The sequence below is a fragment of the Nipponia nippon genome, unplaced genomic scaffold (genome assembly GCF_047370975.1).
Source record: "Nipponia nippon isolate SJK-2023a ecotype South Korea unplaced genomic scaffold, ASM4737097v1 scaffold_8, whole genome shotgun sequence".
NCBI classification, from domain to species: Eukaryota; Metazoa; Chordata; class Aves; order Pelecaniformes; family Threskiornithidae; genus Nipponia; species Nipponia nippon.
In genome coordinates this window covers 1856042-1873149 of record NW_028262402.1, presented here as the reverse complement: position 1 = coordinate 1873149, position 17108 = coordinate 1856042, and the positions used below count along the sequence as shown (strand labels likewise).

Below are 17108 nucleotides of genomic sequence, written 5' to 3'. Positions count from 1 at the left end.
GTTCTTCTATAGTGCTATTTCATGTCTCCTAATACTACTTTTGGAAGAGAAAGTGAGCAGTTGATTCCTATCCACCATCTTCATATCACTCATTCTGTCCTATTCTCCCCTCTCTTCTTTTTCAGTAAGTTCTCTTTTGTAGAATGAAGAGGTTGAGTTTTCTTGTTTGTTCCTTGTGTCTCAAGGCATGTAATTTAATAAACTATCTTTTATTCTAAGCTGACATGTATGAGGCATTTTGGCCCCAAGGCTAACTAATGTGTGTCAAAGGCAGAAATGTGAGAGATGAAAGTGCAGTGAAATTCAGTACTCCTTCATTGCATGGAGAGAGGGCAGCTCGTGTGATTTTGGTGACAGAAAGTCTGAATTTCCTGTTACAAGAGAAGAGCAAGGAGCTATAGCACAAAACTGTTAGTACTGCTACATGCTACAGTAGCAAGAATTACAACTTCTGCCTCTCTGTTCCTGGAAGGTGTTTTTGCTTCCAGATCCAGTATACTCCAAGATGAGCATGCCTTTTCTTGAATGAGTTACTGCATTAGTAAGACCAGTGCGAAGGCCATCTATAGGAAGAATAGTAGTGAGAGGTGCTAGCATTCATTCCTGCTCTCTCTTTATAGGACACTCCTAGTTTTAAGTTATTGAATCTTGTAAAAGACTTGCTAACAATCTGAGTTTTTTCTTTGCTCTTTCTGTTAGCAAGTTCATTAAGTAAAAAAAATTCACCTGCTTCTGTACAACCATGTAGTAAGTTTGTAAGAACATATATGCAGTAATGCAGTTAATCTTTATAAGGGGCAGGAGACAGCATGTCTGTCAGCTATCACCAAATGATATGTTAATCCTAGTTATTAGTAAATTACTTAATGGATTTTTAATCTATGTATTCCCTGAGAACAACCTCAATAAATTAGAAATTAAATACCAAATGGAATATGGTAGTTTAATATGTGGATTTAAAACCCACATATAGATTTGTAAAAACACAGCCAATATCACTACTAGATTTCTCAGATTTGGTGGTAGACTAGATTTCTTAGATTGGTGGTAAAGATCTTTCCAAATGCACCGTCATAATTGGCCACGTCTAGCACTTTTTGCCCTCCAAATGTTTTTGGAGGAAAGAGTTGTCAGTGGGTAGTACTTGCATAAATACATGTAGAGTTTTAAAAGCCTTATCTTGTTTTGGCAGGTTTATTTTGGAACTTCACATCCAAGGTCGTATATTTCAGCCAACTTAACTGGCTTTAAGTGTGTAACAGGAATGTCATGCTTGATGAGGAAGGACGTCTTGGACCAAGCTGGAGGACTGATAGCTTTTGCACAATATATTGCTGAAGATTACTTTATGGCCAAAGCTATAGCTGATCGGTAAGATGACTGAATCATAGAATCGTTTAGGTTGGAAAAGACCTTTAAGAGCATCAAGTCCATCCGTTAACATAGCACTGCCAAGTCCACCACTAAACCATGTCCCTAAGCACCACATCTACACCTCTTTTAAATACCTCCAGAGATAGAGACTCAACCACTTCCCTGGGCAGCCTGTTCCAGTGCCTCACTACTCTTTCAGTGAAGAAGTTTTTCCTGATATCCAACCTAAACCTGCCCTGGTGCAACTTGAGGCCATTTCCTCTCATCCTATCGCTTGTTACTTGGGAGAACAGACCAACCCGACCCCCACCACGCTACAACCTCCTTTCAGGTAGTTGTAGAGAGCAATAAGGTCTCCCCTCAGCCTCCTCTTCTCCAGACTAAACAACCCCAGCTCCCTCAGCCGCTCCTCCTAAGACTTGTGCTCCAGACCCTTCACCAGCTTCGTTGCCCTTCTTTGGACACGCTCCAGCACCTCAATGTCCTTCTTGGAGTGAGGGGCCCAAAACTGAACAAAGTATTCCAGGTGCGGCCTCACCAGTGCCGAATACAGGAGCACTATCACTTCGGTGGTCCTGCTGGCCACACTATTTCTGATACGAGCCAGGATGCCATTGGCCTTCTTGGCCACCTGGGCACACTGCTGGCTCATGTTCAGGCAGCTGTCAACCAACACCCCCAGGTCCTTTTCCGCCAGGCAGCTCTCCAGCCACTCCTCCCCAGGCCTGTAGCATTGTTACATGGCGTGGTTGTGACCCAAGTGCAGGACCTGGCACTTGGCCTTGTTGAACATCATGCAATTGGCCATGGCCTATCGATCCAGCCTGTCCAGATAACTAAGTTTATTGCTTTAAGTGCAGTTTAAATCTTCTTTTTAAACACATGGTACATACTGTAAGTATAGGTGTTCAGGTGAGCTTCATATGTGTACAGCAAACATGCTTATGGCATGTGCTTTGTCCTATCAATGTAGTCTTTTAGAAATAATTAGGCCATATCATTGTCAATTCCTTTAGAAAAAAGTTTCTGAGTATTTAATTATTTTCCAAGTTTAAATATTATTCAAGTGGTATTTGCTCTTTTCCAATGAAGAGACTTGATAAAATACACTTAATTTTTTTGCTTATACCCATTGTAATAATATGGCACATATGCCAAAGAAACTTTTCAAGCCTAATAAAATTCTTGGGTGTTTGTTCTCTAGTTGTTTTTTGCATCTCTTATTTGTGTGTTTTTATAATAATACATTCATTTTTCAGGGGCTGGAAATTTGCAATGGCCACGCAAGTTGCAATGCAAAACTCCGGTTCATATTCTATTTCTCAGTTTCAGTCCAGAATGATCAGGTAAAATTTTAATCCTTACTTCCTCTCCCACCCACCCCTGTCACCTGCTTCTGATGTGGATAACCTGAAAATGAGAGGGAATACATTTTCCAAGCTAATTTGATCTAATGTCCAGAATGCTGAAGTTCCAGTGCACAGCTTGATGCACAGTCCTTGTTAGCATTGGGAGAGAGGCACTGACTTTCCACAGAAGTATGAGTGATACAAGTATTAAAAAACCTGCTTAGTACCTTTTAAATGCTATGTGCAGTATCTTTGACGGGGAGAATTTTTGCAATATTTTATTTGGAGGTGTAAATGAAATGAGATTAAACTAACATTGTCAGAAAAGACCATGATGGCTCATCATTTGATGAGGTGGGGGAGGAGGACATAAAGAATAATGCAAAGTCAGAACTGATTTGTTTGTCTTTTTCTAGGTGGGCCAAACTGCGAATTAATATGTTGCCTGCCACAATAATTTGTGAGCCAATCTCAGAGTGCTTTGTTGCCAGTCTAGTTATTGGATGGGCAGCTCATCATGTGTTTAGATGGGATATAATGGTATTTTTCATGTGTCACTGCTTGGCGTGGTTTATATTTGACTATATTCAACTAAAAGGTGTTCAGGTACGTAGCTTCACTTTCTTTGGAGGTTATTAAAATTACTAGTGCCATCTACTTCAGCAAAAAGCTAAGCCTAATTATAACAAAATAATTCTCTTGACATCAAGGAGATAACAGGTCAAATCCTGTTACTTCTCAGTATTCCAGCTTTGGTTATAGTAGCACGAAAAAGAGTAAGTGTGCTTGGTTGTAATTTTGTTTTCTATATGCACCTGCCTCTACCTAGGCTCTGAAAGTTTGCATATCTGTCCCCTTAATCTTCATGTTTCCAGTCTGGTCTACCTAGGCATATCCAGAAATTTTAAGCTTTTTTTTTAACAGTACAAGAACAACAGCTTTGTGGTATTTTATGGTTTTTTCTTTTATCTTAGTTGTCACTTTGTCTTGTATTTATTGAGGTGTATAGGTACTCTGTTTTTCCCTCTATTTCGGCAATAATGGACTTAGAAGACAGCTGTAGCCTACTTCTAAGAATAAAATCTTCCCCTCACTAGAAGTGAGGCCTCAAAAAACTTGTAATATAGAAAGATGTCACAAGTCAGAACAGCATTTGTTCTTCTAATGCTGTAGGAACTACTTAAACTACTTTCTGCTGTGACCATATTCCATCCAAATCTGATCCAGAATTACTTGTGTATTCAGACTTATCAAATAGTTCTCATAATACTGAAAAATATTTGTTTAGTAGTCTTAACACATACTGGAAATAAAAAGTTAGGCCTTGTGTTGATTCTGTAGGACTCCAGAAGGTCAGTTTAAGTCACCTTTCTGATTACTTTTCTCACCATCTGCAGCATGTAAAAGAGCTTTGTGCCTACTCTTCTTCTAAAGCCTCTTTGATTTCCAACTCTGCGTGTAGCTGGAAATTCTCAAAGGAGCAGATAATATAGAGAGCCTATAAGCTTTTTTTTCTTCGTCTCATTTTTCCTATGCAATAGGCCAAAGTCTTGTTTATTTGAATTTCACTCCTCTGGGAACATGCAGGAGTGTTCTGTCTAGATGCTCTTCTTCTGGGGTCTGTGGCAAAAACCCAGTGTCTGCTTGAACACAGTTTTACAAAGCTTCAAAATGAAAAAAGTGAAATTATCACACTTTTCTTGCCTTTTGCTCTACATACAAGTCTTTCTTCAAACCTTCTGGGTCATTCTGCCAAGGTCCTCATGTTTAATATGGGTAATCATATCTTGAAGAGGAAAATGGTTTTGGCTTATAAAAAAATACACTATTGATGTAAATCTGTATAATAAGCTTTAGAATAGATTTATCTGTAACACAAATGTTTTAAATCATTTTAAAATTTCTTCTGAATAATCAGTATGTTGAAATACTTTTTTTTTTTTTTTTTTATATTCCTAGGGTGGTGCTCTGTGTTTTTCAAAACTTGATTATGCAGTAGCTTGGTTCATCAGAGAATCCATGACAATTTATATTTTCCTATCTGCTTTGTGGGACCCCACTATTAGCTGGAGGACAGGACGCTACAGATTACGTTGTGGAGGCACTGCAGAAGAAATTCTTGATGTATAGCCACAGCTTTATAACTGTGAATGTCAAAAAGAGAAGGGGGGGAGAAAAGTATTATAAATTGTTTATATAAGTACTTTTAAGAAAATCTACCTTCAGTAGTTTTATTACTTGTATGTTTTGGTATCTGTTCTTTAATTTATTTTTGCATGGCACTTGCATCTGTGAAAATACATCTGTAGTCTTGGCCAAATGGTACCTTGCTCCTGTGTACAAATAGAAATGGAGAGAATTGGTCCTGACATCTACTTTCTATAGGAATGCTCTGCAGTAAACTCTTTAAAAAAAAAAAAAGTATCCACCTGGATATGAACAGCTTCTTACTCCATGGTGTGCTAGCCTAGCAAATCCAGGGTTCACATAGCTATTTTCCAGCTGGATTGTACAAGACTGTACCTAGTAAAATCACAGAAATACAGCTGATTTCTGTTTTATCCCACTGAACTGAGCTAGTAACAGGACCTTGGGAAAGAAGCTCTTAAATGCTTTATGCCTACCTCTTGTAGTTGCTGCAGAACAAAAGGAATGGAAAGGTAAAAACGCTTTGCAAAAACAAACTAAAGTAAAGCTGGAGTCTTGTGTCTATATGTATATATGAAATACTTTAGTCATTGCAATGAACCAAAAGTGGACTGAGTTTGATAGAATGAGTTGGAAGGAATTACCAGTCAGGCATGTATTGTGGGCATCTTTTGGCCAACTCTGATCTGGTTCTGTCTTGAACCTTGTTAAGCACTGTGCTGTAACTAGCCAAGCTGGTCCCCTTCAATATTTCCATCCTTTTTTAAGGGGTGTTTGTTTTTCCCTGTGAGTGAATGCTTTGATGGGGGGTGGGGGGTGGCGTGTGTGTGTGGGACATAGTAGGTGGTAGAGGGAGCAGAAATACGTTTCAGAAACATTTCACACATGAGCTATTTTCTTACACAATGTCTTAAGAATGTAATTTCATGATGCAGGTATTTAATATCTTTTTAAAGTGAACATACATACCTATACTAGTCATAATTAAGTATTCAATTGCAGTAGATATTGTGACTGTATAAAAAGGCCAGGTGAGTTTGCTGTTACTGATTAAAATTGTAATCTTAATTTAAATATCAAACTAAGTCTACTCTTGGCTTTTTGCCTTCTACTGTTAGTCTAGCCTTTAAATTGGACTTTTGTATTCCAGTGGTATGACTAAAAGGACTAGATTATAATGCATGCCGTGTTTTTCCCGTCTCTGCTCCCTGTAGCTTGGTTTCCAACCTCATTGTGAGACTTCCTAATTTGTGGTGAACTGGACTTGTTTTCTTCGAACACTTTTTAATTAAGAAAACAAAACAAAGCTAGAGAGGGATGTTGCATAAGCCTTTTGTTTTCCATAATTGTATTTATGCTGCTTTACTTTTCTTCAGATGGAATAGCATATTGCCACCATGAATGTGAGCTGCTAATTACAAGGCTCATGCCAACAAAGCAGCTTTAAAAGCTGGATGATAACGTGTAGCATATTAGCAATAATGACATGTACTTATAAAAATGAATACTTTTACCTTACTGAGCCAATCCCTTACCTGTCATATGCTACACAAGTGTAATGTGTATGTATGTGTTGTAAAACATACTCTGGGCCAAAATGCTTCATCCACCTTAATATCTCTTTTGCCTTATGATACCATGGAACTCTTTTAATGGGCATTTCTGTACGAACAAAGGCTTTTGATGCATGCTTCATTCTTTTCATGTGAATCAGGAAGAAGCACTTTTCCTGAGGAAAGCCGCACACTGAAAGCTAGTCTAGTTGTGACCCACGAAAACACTCTGGCTTTAATATTGTTTTTTACATAGTTGAATTTTGCTGACAATGTTTGTATCTTCATTTATTTCATGAAGTTTGATGCCATTCATTGCACTGCTGAAGTGAAGCTTAGCTTGCGACTTAGCTTTATGCTGATTTCTATGCAGGCAATGGAACAGAACCAAAAAAAGGCTGAACTGACTTCATTTTAAAAAATTAGGTGGGGATAATTGTTTAACAGGTGCTTTTGTATTAGTAGAGCCATCTTTGGTCACGAAAAATAAAGCTTCACTTAAGCAAGTAGTTTCATTTGGGTATTGTTCAGTTGATTATGAAATGGAAATTGACACTGTCAAATGTTGTAGAAGATGCTGCAATAGAATTTCTAAAAGTTAAAAATGGCTAATGTAAAGTTGTGTTGATCTACAGATGTGTAGAATATACCATGTTTATTTAAAATCATTGTCTTGTTTCTTCTTTTATTTAAAAATAAATTTTGACTACAATCTGTTTGGAATACATGTCTTTTTTGCCCTTTGATGCTGTAACATGACAGCTTTAAGTATTTATGGCAGTTTTGATGGATTTGATTTCTAATTAATCTTCATAGCAATAAATGCCTTTCTTTTCAGTTTTTACACCTGGACCATCTATTTTAGATGTTATATTTTTGCTGAAATTAACTCGTGTGCTTAAATCTGATTTTGAGTTATCCTTAGTTTTTTAGAATAACTTCAGTGTGTAAAAACCTCACAACTGAACAGGTAGGGAACCACTTCTTGTTAACTACTTTGCTGGTTTTGGCTGGGATAGAGTTAATTTTCTTCATAGTAGCTAGTATGGGGCTATGGTTTGGATTTGTGACCAAAACAGTGTTGATAACACAGAGATGTTTTAGCTACTGCTGAGCAGTGCTTGCACAGAGTCAAGGCCTTTTCTGCCCCTCACCCCACCCCACCAGTGAGGAGGCTGGCGGTGCACAAGAAGCTGGGAGGGGACACAGCTGGGACAGCTGACTCCAACTGACCAAAGGGATATCCCACACCATATGACGTCATGCTCAGCATCTAAATCTGGGGGAAGGAGGAGGAAGGGGGTGACATTGGGCGTGATGATGTTTGTTTTCCCAAGTAACCGTTACGCGTGATGGAGCCCTGCTTTCCTGAGGATGGCTGAACGCCTGCCTGCCCATGGGAAGCAGTGAAGGAATTCCTTGCTTTGCTTTGTTTGCGTGCATGGCTTTTGCTTTACCCATTAAACTGTCTTTGTCTCAACCCATGAGTTTTCTTACTTTACCCTTCTGATTCTCTCCCCCACCTCACTTTGGGGGAGTGAGTGAGTGGCTGGGTGGTGCTTATTTTCCGGCTGGGGTTAAACTGCAACAGTCCTTTTTGGTGCCCAACGTGGTGCTCGAAGGGTTCAAGATAACAAGAAGTTTGACTGGAATGCGCTAGATCAAATTTATAGCTGTTATTGCTGTTTACCTATTAATTGGCAAGCTCCTGTGCTTGCCATGTGGCTTGTTTGCCTTACTGTATATTAGAGTCTCGTCAGCCTAGATTCAGGTTTTAGAGATGGGTATCTTTGCCACAAAACATGTTGAAACTGAGGAGCAGTGTTGATAACTTTGCTTTGAGGTACTTCACCAAGAAAGCACTCCGTGCTTGTTCCATCATCTGACTTGGCTTTTTCTTATCTCTTCCCTAACACTTACTAAGATTTTCACATGAAACTTTGTGGGTGTGTGTGTGTATGGCAAAGTTGTTGGAATTTGGGAGGCATGGCAGAAACAAACACCACTGGAATTACTTGAAAACTAGTTATAGAAACATCAACAATCCTGAGTGTATTTTGTGCTTGATACATTTGCAGCCACACAGCACAATACCTAAATCCCCTTTCCTGAGTCCTCTTATTATTTTCCTGCCTACTATTAAATAACGTTTTGATTTTATTCTGTGCTTTCAAATGAAATCTTTCCCACTTGAATTCTTTTCATGGCCACTCTTCTGTCCCCTGATGCTGACTACCTGCATTTCCTCTCAGTCTGTTTTGTCATCTGGAAAAGTTTGTCTCCTTCTAACCGCCTGCTTTCATATGTCGCTCCTGGAAGTCGATTCATTCCTCTTAAGGGCTTCTTTGAATCCTCACACCTAATTTCTGATCATCTAATTTTAAGGTGGGTTTGAGCTCTAGCCATTCTTCGGTTGAACTGGGCCCCTAACAGCTGTGACACTAATTCTGGCTGTTGAGGCTAAGGAAGCCTAAAGCTTTGCATGGCAATGGATAAAGTTTTTACAGTTATACAAAGTGACTTCAGCTTAAATAATCTCTAGGTTTGTGTAAATAACACTTGGAAGAGAGGATGGCAGTGTATAGAACAGCAATAATTTCAAACTTAATCCAGCTTTTGGGTCTGAAAATGAATAAACTGAAGTTTCTAACTAATTGTCAGATTATACTGCATGGGTCTACAACTTGGATATTCAGAGTGAATGCACGAGTTTAAATAAAGGTGTTTTCTTAGCTCTTAAACTAAATTTCATGACAGAAATGCCCCACAACAGGGAGTGCTGCATATCTGGGCAGATGAGAACTTCCCCCAGGAAAGTCGTCTCCACCTTTATGTTGGCTTTGGAGAAGGTGTGTATGATTCCTACCTTAGTGTTGTAGAACTGCACTGTAACTCAAATCAGTGATCCGGGATGTACTTTTAACAAAAACAAAACAAAAACCCCTAAAACTAACCCCACAACAATACACAGCCCCCAAAACCCCACAGAACTAAACCCCACTGGCTTTGTATATCCTGTAGATCCTGAGCGTTTGAAGTCAGACTGCTTTAAAGGTTGTTACCTCTTCTGCATTGCACAAACAAATTCACATTGCAGGCTCAGACAATTGAGAACAAGTGATAATTCTTATAGTCAAATTCCCTACATTCTGCTTTCACCGCTTGCTTGACTGGTCCTTAGCATTTGAACCTTTCACTAGGGAAGCAAAGTTTAATGCAGCACTTCAGGCCAGTTTAACCACTGCCATGTTTGTGTTAAAGAGTGTAGTTACCTGTTTCATGTAGAAAGTTGCTGTTGACTATGTTGCAAATCTTTGCTGAAAATTTCTTTTTTTGCAGCAGTTTCTGCTGACAGCTGGCTCTGTTTTCAGTTATAAGTCCTACATGCAGATCTGTGTCCAGTTCTCCCTTCACATACATTTTGTTCAACTACAAGCAAACCAGCCAGTCTTGAGGGTCCTAAGGCTTGGTCAACGTTCAGCTGTAACCTTGCAAGGTTATGTCCAGTGTGCTTCCTTTTCAAAGGCAGTTTTAGGTTCGTGTCTTGTAAATGTTCTCACTGTGCTGAAACCCTGCAGTCTGTGTATGGAAAGTAGTGTGTATAACTAGCCTTTTCAGTGGTAGATGTTTGTGATACTTGTCTTCACATTTAGTTCAGGTTAAAATAACTAATCAGCTTATTCTTGTAAAGTAAGAGACTGTAAAAAAAGTAAAGTAGTATTTCTAATACTCTCTAACACAGCTTTTGGAATGCTTTATTTCTTACATTCTCATCAGATCAAGAGTGGGCTGCTACTTACATGTCGTTCATGCTTCTGGGGAGAATATACTTTCTCTTCTTGATCTTAATCAGCTCTAAGTACTTTTGCCTAAATGTTGGCGTGACTGTAGGCGATCACGTAAGAGGTGCAAACCAGACAGCTCGCAATGGAAGTTTGTGGGTTGCTGCTTGTTTCTGTCTCATCCCCCCACATCCCCCAGCTTTTTCCCCTGTTGCTGGCAGGAAGGAAGGGCCCCAGCCAAATCCATGTGCCAGCTGGAATTAATGGCCATTTTATATGCGGCCAACTTGTGGGTGAATGGGAGAGGTCAGGCTCGTATGCCTGTGCAGGAAGCCAGTAAGCTCACTGGGAGCGTGAAACAGGAGCCGTCAAAAGAAATCTCTTCACTGGGCTTTGACATGAAGCGAGTTATTGTTCTTGACTCGGGCTTTGCATCCTCTGGGCCTGTGTTAAACTTAGATCTGCTCACAAGGTTGCAGTGAGCTCAAATGAATCTAAAGCTCTGCTAGTCTTCCCCCCACCCTGACTGGATGATGAGTAGCTTTTCCTCCCTTAAGGCTTGCCTGTTGCCTGGAAGAGTGTATTTTTATGTATTCAACAGTAACTTACTTTTGGTGGCAATGGCTCCTTCCTTTCTCTGATACCAAAATACTGGGCGAGGTGCTGAGGCAACAGAAGACCCATACAGTACATATGTAAAATGTACTAACACATTCAAAAGTGACCCCCTAACCCTGTGGAAATGAGAAAATATGGAGAAACTATGAAGCCTTTGGAGGATTACATCAGTATATATAATTCAGTTTATTTTTCTACTTGCACAGACATACAATTATATATATACTTTTATATATGCATACATTTTTATATATGAACTTTTATATATAAATCATGTATGTACTAATACCAAAACAAAACCTTGCAAGAAGCCTTGAATTTGACAAGCCTGTTCTTTTTCTGTAGGTGGACCAGACAGGTAAAATAATGTTTTTTCTAATATAAAAAGCCGGCAGCTCAAAGTTAAATAAATCATGAGCCATTGAGGGTAGTATCCAGTTTCATTTCATCTCAGTAAGCACACAGAGGAAGGCCCAAAAAAATGTTAGAGGTTTTTTTCTGGACTCATAAGCTTGAACAATGTTTTATTCGTCTAGCCTTATGGGTCATCTCAGTAACTCCCCACTGAGGGAGAATTCAGAGACTGCTTCCTTAGCTGTCAGCCCCCCAAAATCTGAGTAAGGCAAGGCACACACTTTTGTCACTTGCCTCCTTTTTCTGTTCAGGGTCACTGGCTTCTGCTCTTCCCTCTTGGGACAACTGCTTTGTCCCTCAAAGTCTTTGTAAAAGGAGTTTTCCCCTAGGCCAGAAACACATGGGAAGGAGAAAGAACAGAAAGAGGGAGAGAACTGTAGTGAATGCAGTGTTAAATTTGTCTGTGACTAATGGTCCAGAGTGAAGGAGTACAGGCAAATCTGGGCACTTTTGCAACCTGTTGGGTAATAAGGAATAATATCGCAGAGGTGAAACCTTAGAACTGTTTTTAAGGGCTCTTGCTTAAGAGAGAGGCTGAGATCTCTGAGATGTTCCTCAAGGCTAGCTCTCTAGAATAAGCTTGTTTCCCTTCAATTACATGGGGTTTTCAGCAAGACGTGCTTTAGGGTTATGTCTGGAGGTCAATAGGTGGCAAAGGAGGAAAGCAAGCCAGCAGGGGTTGCTGCCCACCCTGCAGCTGAGTAGCAAGACATGAGGACTTGCAGCCGCTATCTCCTGGTTACAGACCACTCAGAGACCATCTCATTTTCTGTCCCCATGTCTTGGAGCATTCAGTTAGTTGCATGCAAACTCCTGCAGATGACTTGTAGGATAAGGATGGCTTGTCACTCTTGGCTCATTGGCTGAGCAGGGAGGGAGCTACAGCTGGAGCAGACAGATCTGTACCTTCCCCAAGTTTGGGAGTGTCTACAGCCATGGGCTTTATTTGAGATGACGATGTTTACTCTTGAAATTGCTGCTGTTGGATTTCCCTACTGTGAAGGGTCCCTGCCAATGGTGTGAGACGTGGGGGGGCCGTTTGTCTAAGGCAGACAGTGTATCAGGGAGGGACAAGGGAGCTGGCAGATGCTTGAAGGATGTGTTGTCCTGTGAGTACAGCCTAACCCTGGAAGTATGGACTAGCAACCCTCTTGCTTTCAGACACTAGAATAGCATGGACTTAAAATGTTGGTGTGTTTCAGGCATCCTCCTGCAATTATGATGACAATTAAGCAGAGTTGTGTAGCACATGGTCAATGATGACTGCATGTGAATATAAAGTGTATCTTGTCTGTATGCAGACTGACACAAACAATGATCTCATCATAATGCGTCAGCAATATGCTCTACTCTGCTAGGAGTGAACAGTCATATTTGACATCCAGTGGTACTTTCATAAAGGCAGTCTTTGTGCAGCCAGAATACAACTGCATAATATTTTTGTGCTTTGCCTGTCAAATAGATTGCTTTTGTATGCAGCAGGTGATGGCTAAAGAGATTATTTCATTTTGCTTAAAGCTGTAGTTGAAGTGAGCACCAGAAGTGAAATTTGGCATTTCCAGCCCTCTGTTCTATGATTAACAGAGAAGCTGGTGCATTTCTGCCTCAGGCAGTCTGTTGCTGTTGAACAGTGGACCCATTCTTTATCAACGTATAAAGTAATACAGCCAAGTCCGTAAAGCAGGAAAGACTGCACTTGTGCATAGGGTCTGTCTCAAGGCTGGTTTTTGCAGAGCCTCAGCAAAGTAGCCTAAGCCCAGCGGCAGAGTTATGCCCAGAGGCTGTGTACCTGTAGAGCTGTTCAAAGTAAAAGTGCTACAGCTATCCCAGGTGAAATTGCCCTTCAAATACCTGGCATAAGTGATGATATCTGTTTTGGAGGACCACAGAGGCCAGTTTGCTGGCCGCAAAATTATGCTTTTTTACACTGTGCGAGCAGCATTTCCTGCTGTTGCTTTAAGTCTAAACACAGATCACATCCTAAAGGAGAGTATCTTACAAAAAGAGGCCCTTTTTATTAACCCCTTTCCTCCACCTCCAAAACCCAGTAGCTTTCCCCTCTAAAAAAACATTGTGGAGTTAGTCAATTTATTACTCCCAACATCACATTGTTGTTTTCCCTGCCCCTCTTGTCTGTGAATTGTTTTGAGCTTCTCACTCCCCAGGAAGCTGATGTTGTCATTGTTAATAGGATGGACGCATTTTTCCTCCTTTTTTTTGGGCTACTGGAGGTGGCAAGGTGCCTGAAGGGACTGAAGCTCTGCTGTTTCATCACTCTGCACCAGAACTTCCCTGCTGTGTGCCTTCACCTGGTTTGCACTGCAGCCACTTCTGATCTGCTGCATCTGGGACAGCCATTTGCTCCCATTGTGACACTGCAATTGGTGGATTAAGGTGTTTCACCTAAGCAAAGGAAAATTACTGCCTCCTCTCTGCTCTTAGCAATGGATGAAAATCAGAGAGCAATCATGAGCACACCTGAGTCCTGGCTGATGAATGTTATCTCCATGTTATCTCCCTTGCTGGGAACTGGTTCCTGCTAAGGTGGCAATAGAAAAAAAAAGGTTAAGCCTTCACTTAGCATTTATTCAGGGATAAATAGGTTGTTTGGAGTGTGTCACTGTAGTATTCCTGTGAAAGACAGCAGTCCTTGCCACCCATCTCCTTAGCAATGTTTCAGGTTCCTGGACTCTTCTCCATACTTAGCTGAAACCTATTGTTTTGGGGGGAGAAAAGTGCATCACTGCCCACCTGAGCTTGATCAGATTGATGAAATAATGACCATCCTTTTTCCTCTGTCCGCCCAACTGATAGATCCTTAAACTTTTTTTCCTGGATGGTCTGTTGAAGGCTTTTTGTGACAGGGTCACTTTGCTTAGTTACTCTCTGTGTGTCCTTCAGAAGTACTCTACAGATGTCCACAAGTCCATAGGTAATGAATCAGAAGACACCAGTCTAAGAAAACTTTCTGTGACAAAGAAATTTCTACTCCCCACCAGAAAGTGTCCATGCTGCCTTAGGGATCCTCTCAGTTAAACTGAGAATCGGACTCTTCAGTGGAAGATAGATATCACTGCTGCTGCAAACAGCACCAAATGGCCTACCATGTAGCACAGGACCTTCTTGCTCCCTTGCCCATCCAAGAGTAGATGTATGTGCTGCTGTCAGGGAGCTGCAGTGCAGTTCTCCCCACAAAGAATTAGGCAGGAATCTTGGACTTGCAGAGTAGCTGAGGTTGGAAGGGACCTCTGGAGACCCAGTCCAGCCGCTGCTTGAAGCAGGATCAGGTAGAGCAGGTCGCTCAGGACTGCGTCCAGTTGAGTTTTGAGCATCTCCAAGGATGGAGACTCCACAAACTCTCTGGGCAACCTGTTCAGTCATTCTCATAGCAAAAGTGTTTCCTGATGTTCAGAGGCAACCTCCTGTGTTTCAGTTTGTGCCCACCGCCTCTGGTCCTGTCACTGGGTACCACTGAGAAAAGTCTGGCTCCGTCTCCTATACTCCACCCTCATCGGGTATTTATACACATGGATAAGATCCCCTCAAGCTTTCTCTTCTCCAGGTTGAGCAGTCCCAGCTCTCTCAGTTTCTCCTCATATGTCAGATTCTCCTGTTCCTTCATCTTTGTGGCATTTCCATGGACTTGCTGGATGGGTGGCCTCACCAGTGCTGAGCAGGGGGAAAGGACCACCTTCCTCGACCTGCTGGCATCACTCCTCCCTGTGCAGCCCAGGACACCGTTAGCCTTCCCTGGGGCAAGGGCACACTGCTGGCTCATATTCAGCTTGGTGTCCACCAGCACCTACAGATCTCTTTTTCCGAAGATGTTTTCCAGCCAGTTGGCCCCCAGCATGTATTTGTGCCCGGGATTATTCCTCTTCCTCTCCAGCTGCAGGACTTCAGACTTCTCCTTACTGAACTTCATGAAGTTCCTGTTGGCCCATTCTTCCAGCCAGACCAGGTTCCTCTGGATGACAGCACAACCTCCTGGCTGTCATATGTGCATCAGCACCCTGTAAAAAGGGAGCATGTATAGCAGAGTAATGCGTAACCTAATATGGTTTGGTTCTCTGATAAAAACCCTTTGTAGCAAGTGTATTTGAGTCCTCTTGATGGCAAGTCTTAGTTATACAAATCAGGTTATTTTATTGGCTTCTTCTAAGTCCCTACAATTTTTCTTTGTACAGACTAGATGCATAACTGGTCTCTCAGTTACATTTCTTTAACCTTTGTGCCCTACATCTGCCTAACTGGCAAGCTATCCCAAGCAGCTATTTAAAGCATCTGAATATTTGGTCTCTTGCTTTTGCCATGTTAATTAAGTAACTGTAGGTAAAGCTGGCTGCGGGAGAAGCTGAGTGTTTCGTGATGCTTCCTACCAGCAGGAATCAATGACTATGCAACTTCTCATTTTTGCACCAGATTTAAAACAAACAAAGAAAAAATCCCAACCAACCAAAAAAAAACCCAGAAGGACACCAAGCCTGGGTTTCACACACTTAGTTTCTGGCTACTGTGTACTGTTTGAGGGTCTGACTGGAGCGGGGCTTTTGAAGACTTTCAATTTCTCTTGCTGTGAACTGGAACTACACTAAGCATCACTAGGCTGCCTGAGTAAAGCTCTCCTGCCTACACCCAGACTTCAAGTAAAGAATACATTTGTTTCAGGAGTGTAAGGCAGGCAGGCAGGCAGGACTGCCAAATCTTCATGTCTGCATTATGTGTTAATGAGCAAGCAGATGCATTCAGCCAGGGAACAGCATTCGAGCCTCTCTCCAAGCATTCAGATTATGAATCTGAAATTATTTTACTTCAGTATAAATAGGGAAAAAAAGCATTCTATTACTCTGAACCAAAAGCAAATTATCTCCTTCTCGGTCTGAAATGGAAACAATACAAATGGATTGCTGATTGTAATCATTGGCTGTGACTGCTGGCTCCATTGCTCATTCCTGAAATAACTGGATGAAAAAAGAAAATAAGTGGCGTTTGTATATCCCTGATGTATGCATCTGGGCACAAATTCTGAGTGCAGTCATTGCATTTTGGATAAGAGTAATCTTTTCTGGGTGAGGGAACTGACAAACGTCCTTCACATCACGCATTCCTCTTTGCCCAGGTGCCCCCTGTCTCTCTGCCAGGCTTCCCCCTTCGCCTGCCCAATCTCCTCACTGCCATCATCTTACCTCTAGGTTTGCTCTCTCCCCTCTTACTTCCTATTTCTTCCCTTCCAGCCAAGTGCAGACACAGGCTGCTGGTCACTGCACAACAGCGTGCCTATGGGAATGAGTTGCATGTCCTCCCATGTGTGTCTGGTGCAAGGACAGACATTGCTCTCTCCACCTTTGCTCTTCTCCATTTCCAGGAGGTACCAGTTCACGCAGAAGTGAACCATGCATTCAACCATGCATGCGCTGCTGGTGTGCACCCTCCTGGAGGACTTACATGTGGGAAAAGCCTGCAGCTTGCTGGAGCACAAGTACGGAGGGAGCCGTGGTGGCTTGACAGCCACCATCACACTGACCACCAGCTGGTCCTGCTGCTCCATGCCTGGTGGGGCAATGAGCAGTGGGAATGGGCAGCACATGTGGTGGGTGTAGCTCGGCTTTCTGCTGGGTTCAGGGTATGTCCAGCTTCTGTGCCAGACCCTACTGCCTGAAACCTGGTAAGTGGAGCCAGGGGCTGCTGGAATGGGGTGCTGAATGCTCTGGAGATGCTTCAAACTAGTGAGGAAGGCAAGCTGGGGAATAAAACAGAGGGTTCAGCTGCCGTCTGAGTGTCTTCTGGCTTGTGTTTTTGTCTGGCTATCCTGGCATTCAGAAAGCTGGCGCGAAGAGTTGCTGTGTGTCCCTGAGAAGTGCAGCTCTCTT

General features: G+C 41.8%; 1 protein-coding gene across 1 annotated transcript in view; it reads left to right on the top strand.

The window, feature by feature from the left end:
* UGCG (UDP-glucose ceramide glucosyltransferase) overlaps positions 1-7136 on the top strand; it is a 33018-nt gene extending 25882 nt beyond the window's left edge. Inside the window, exons 6-9 of the mRNA XM_087742465.1 lie at positions 1193-1371; positions 2634-2720; positions 3140-3329; positions 4683-7136. Of these exons, the coding sequence (XP_087598591.1) occupies positions 1193-1371; positions 2634-2720; positions 3140-3329; positions 4683-4853 (627 nt within the window). The 3' untranslated portion in view covers positions 4854-7136. The remainder of the gene's footprint in view (positions 1-1192; positions 1372-2633; positions 2721-3139; positions 3330-4682) is intronic.
* Positions 7137-17108: the final 9972 nt, after the last annotated feature.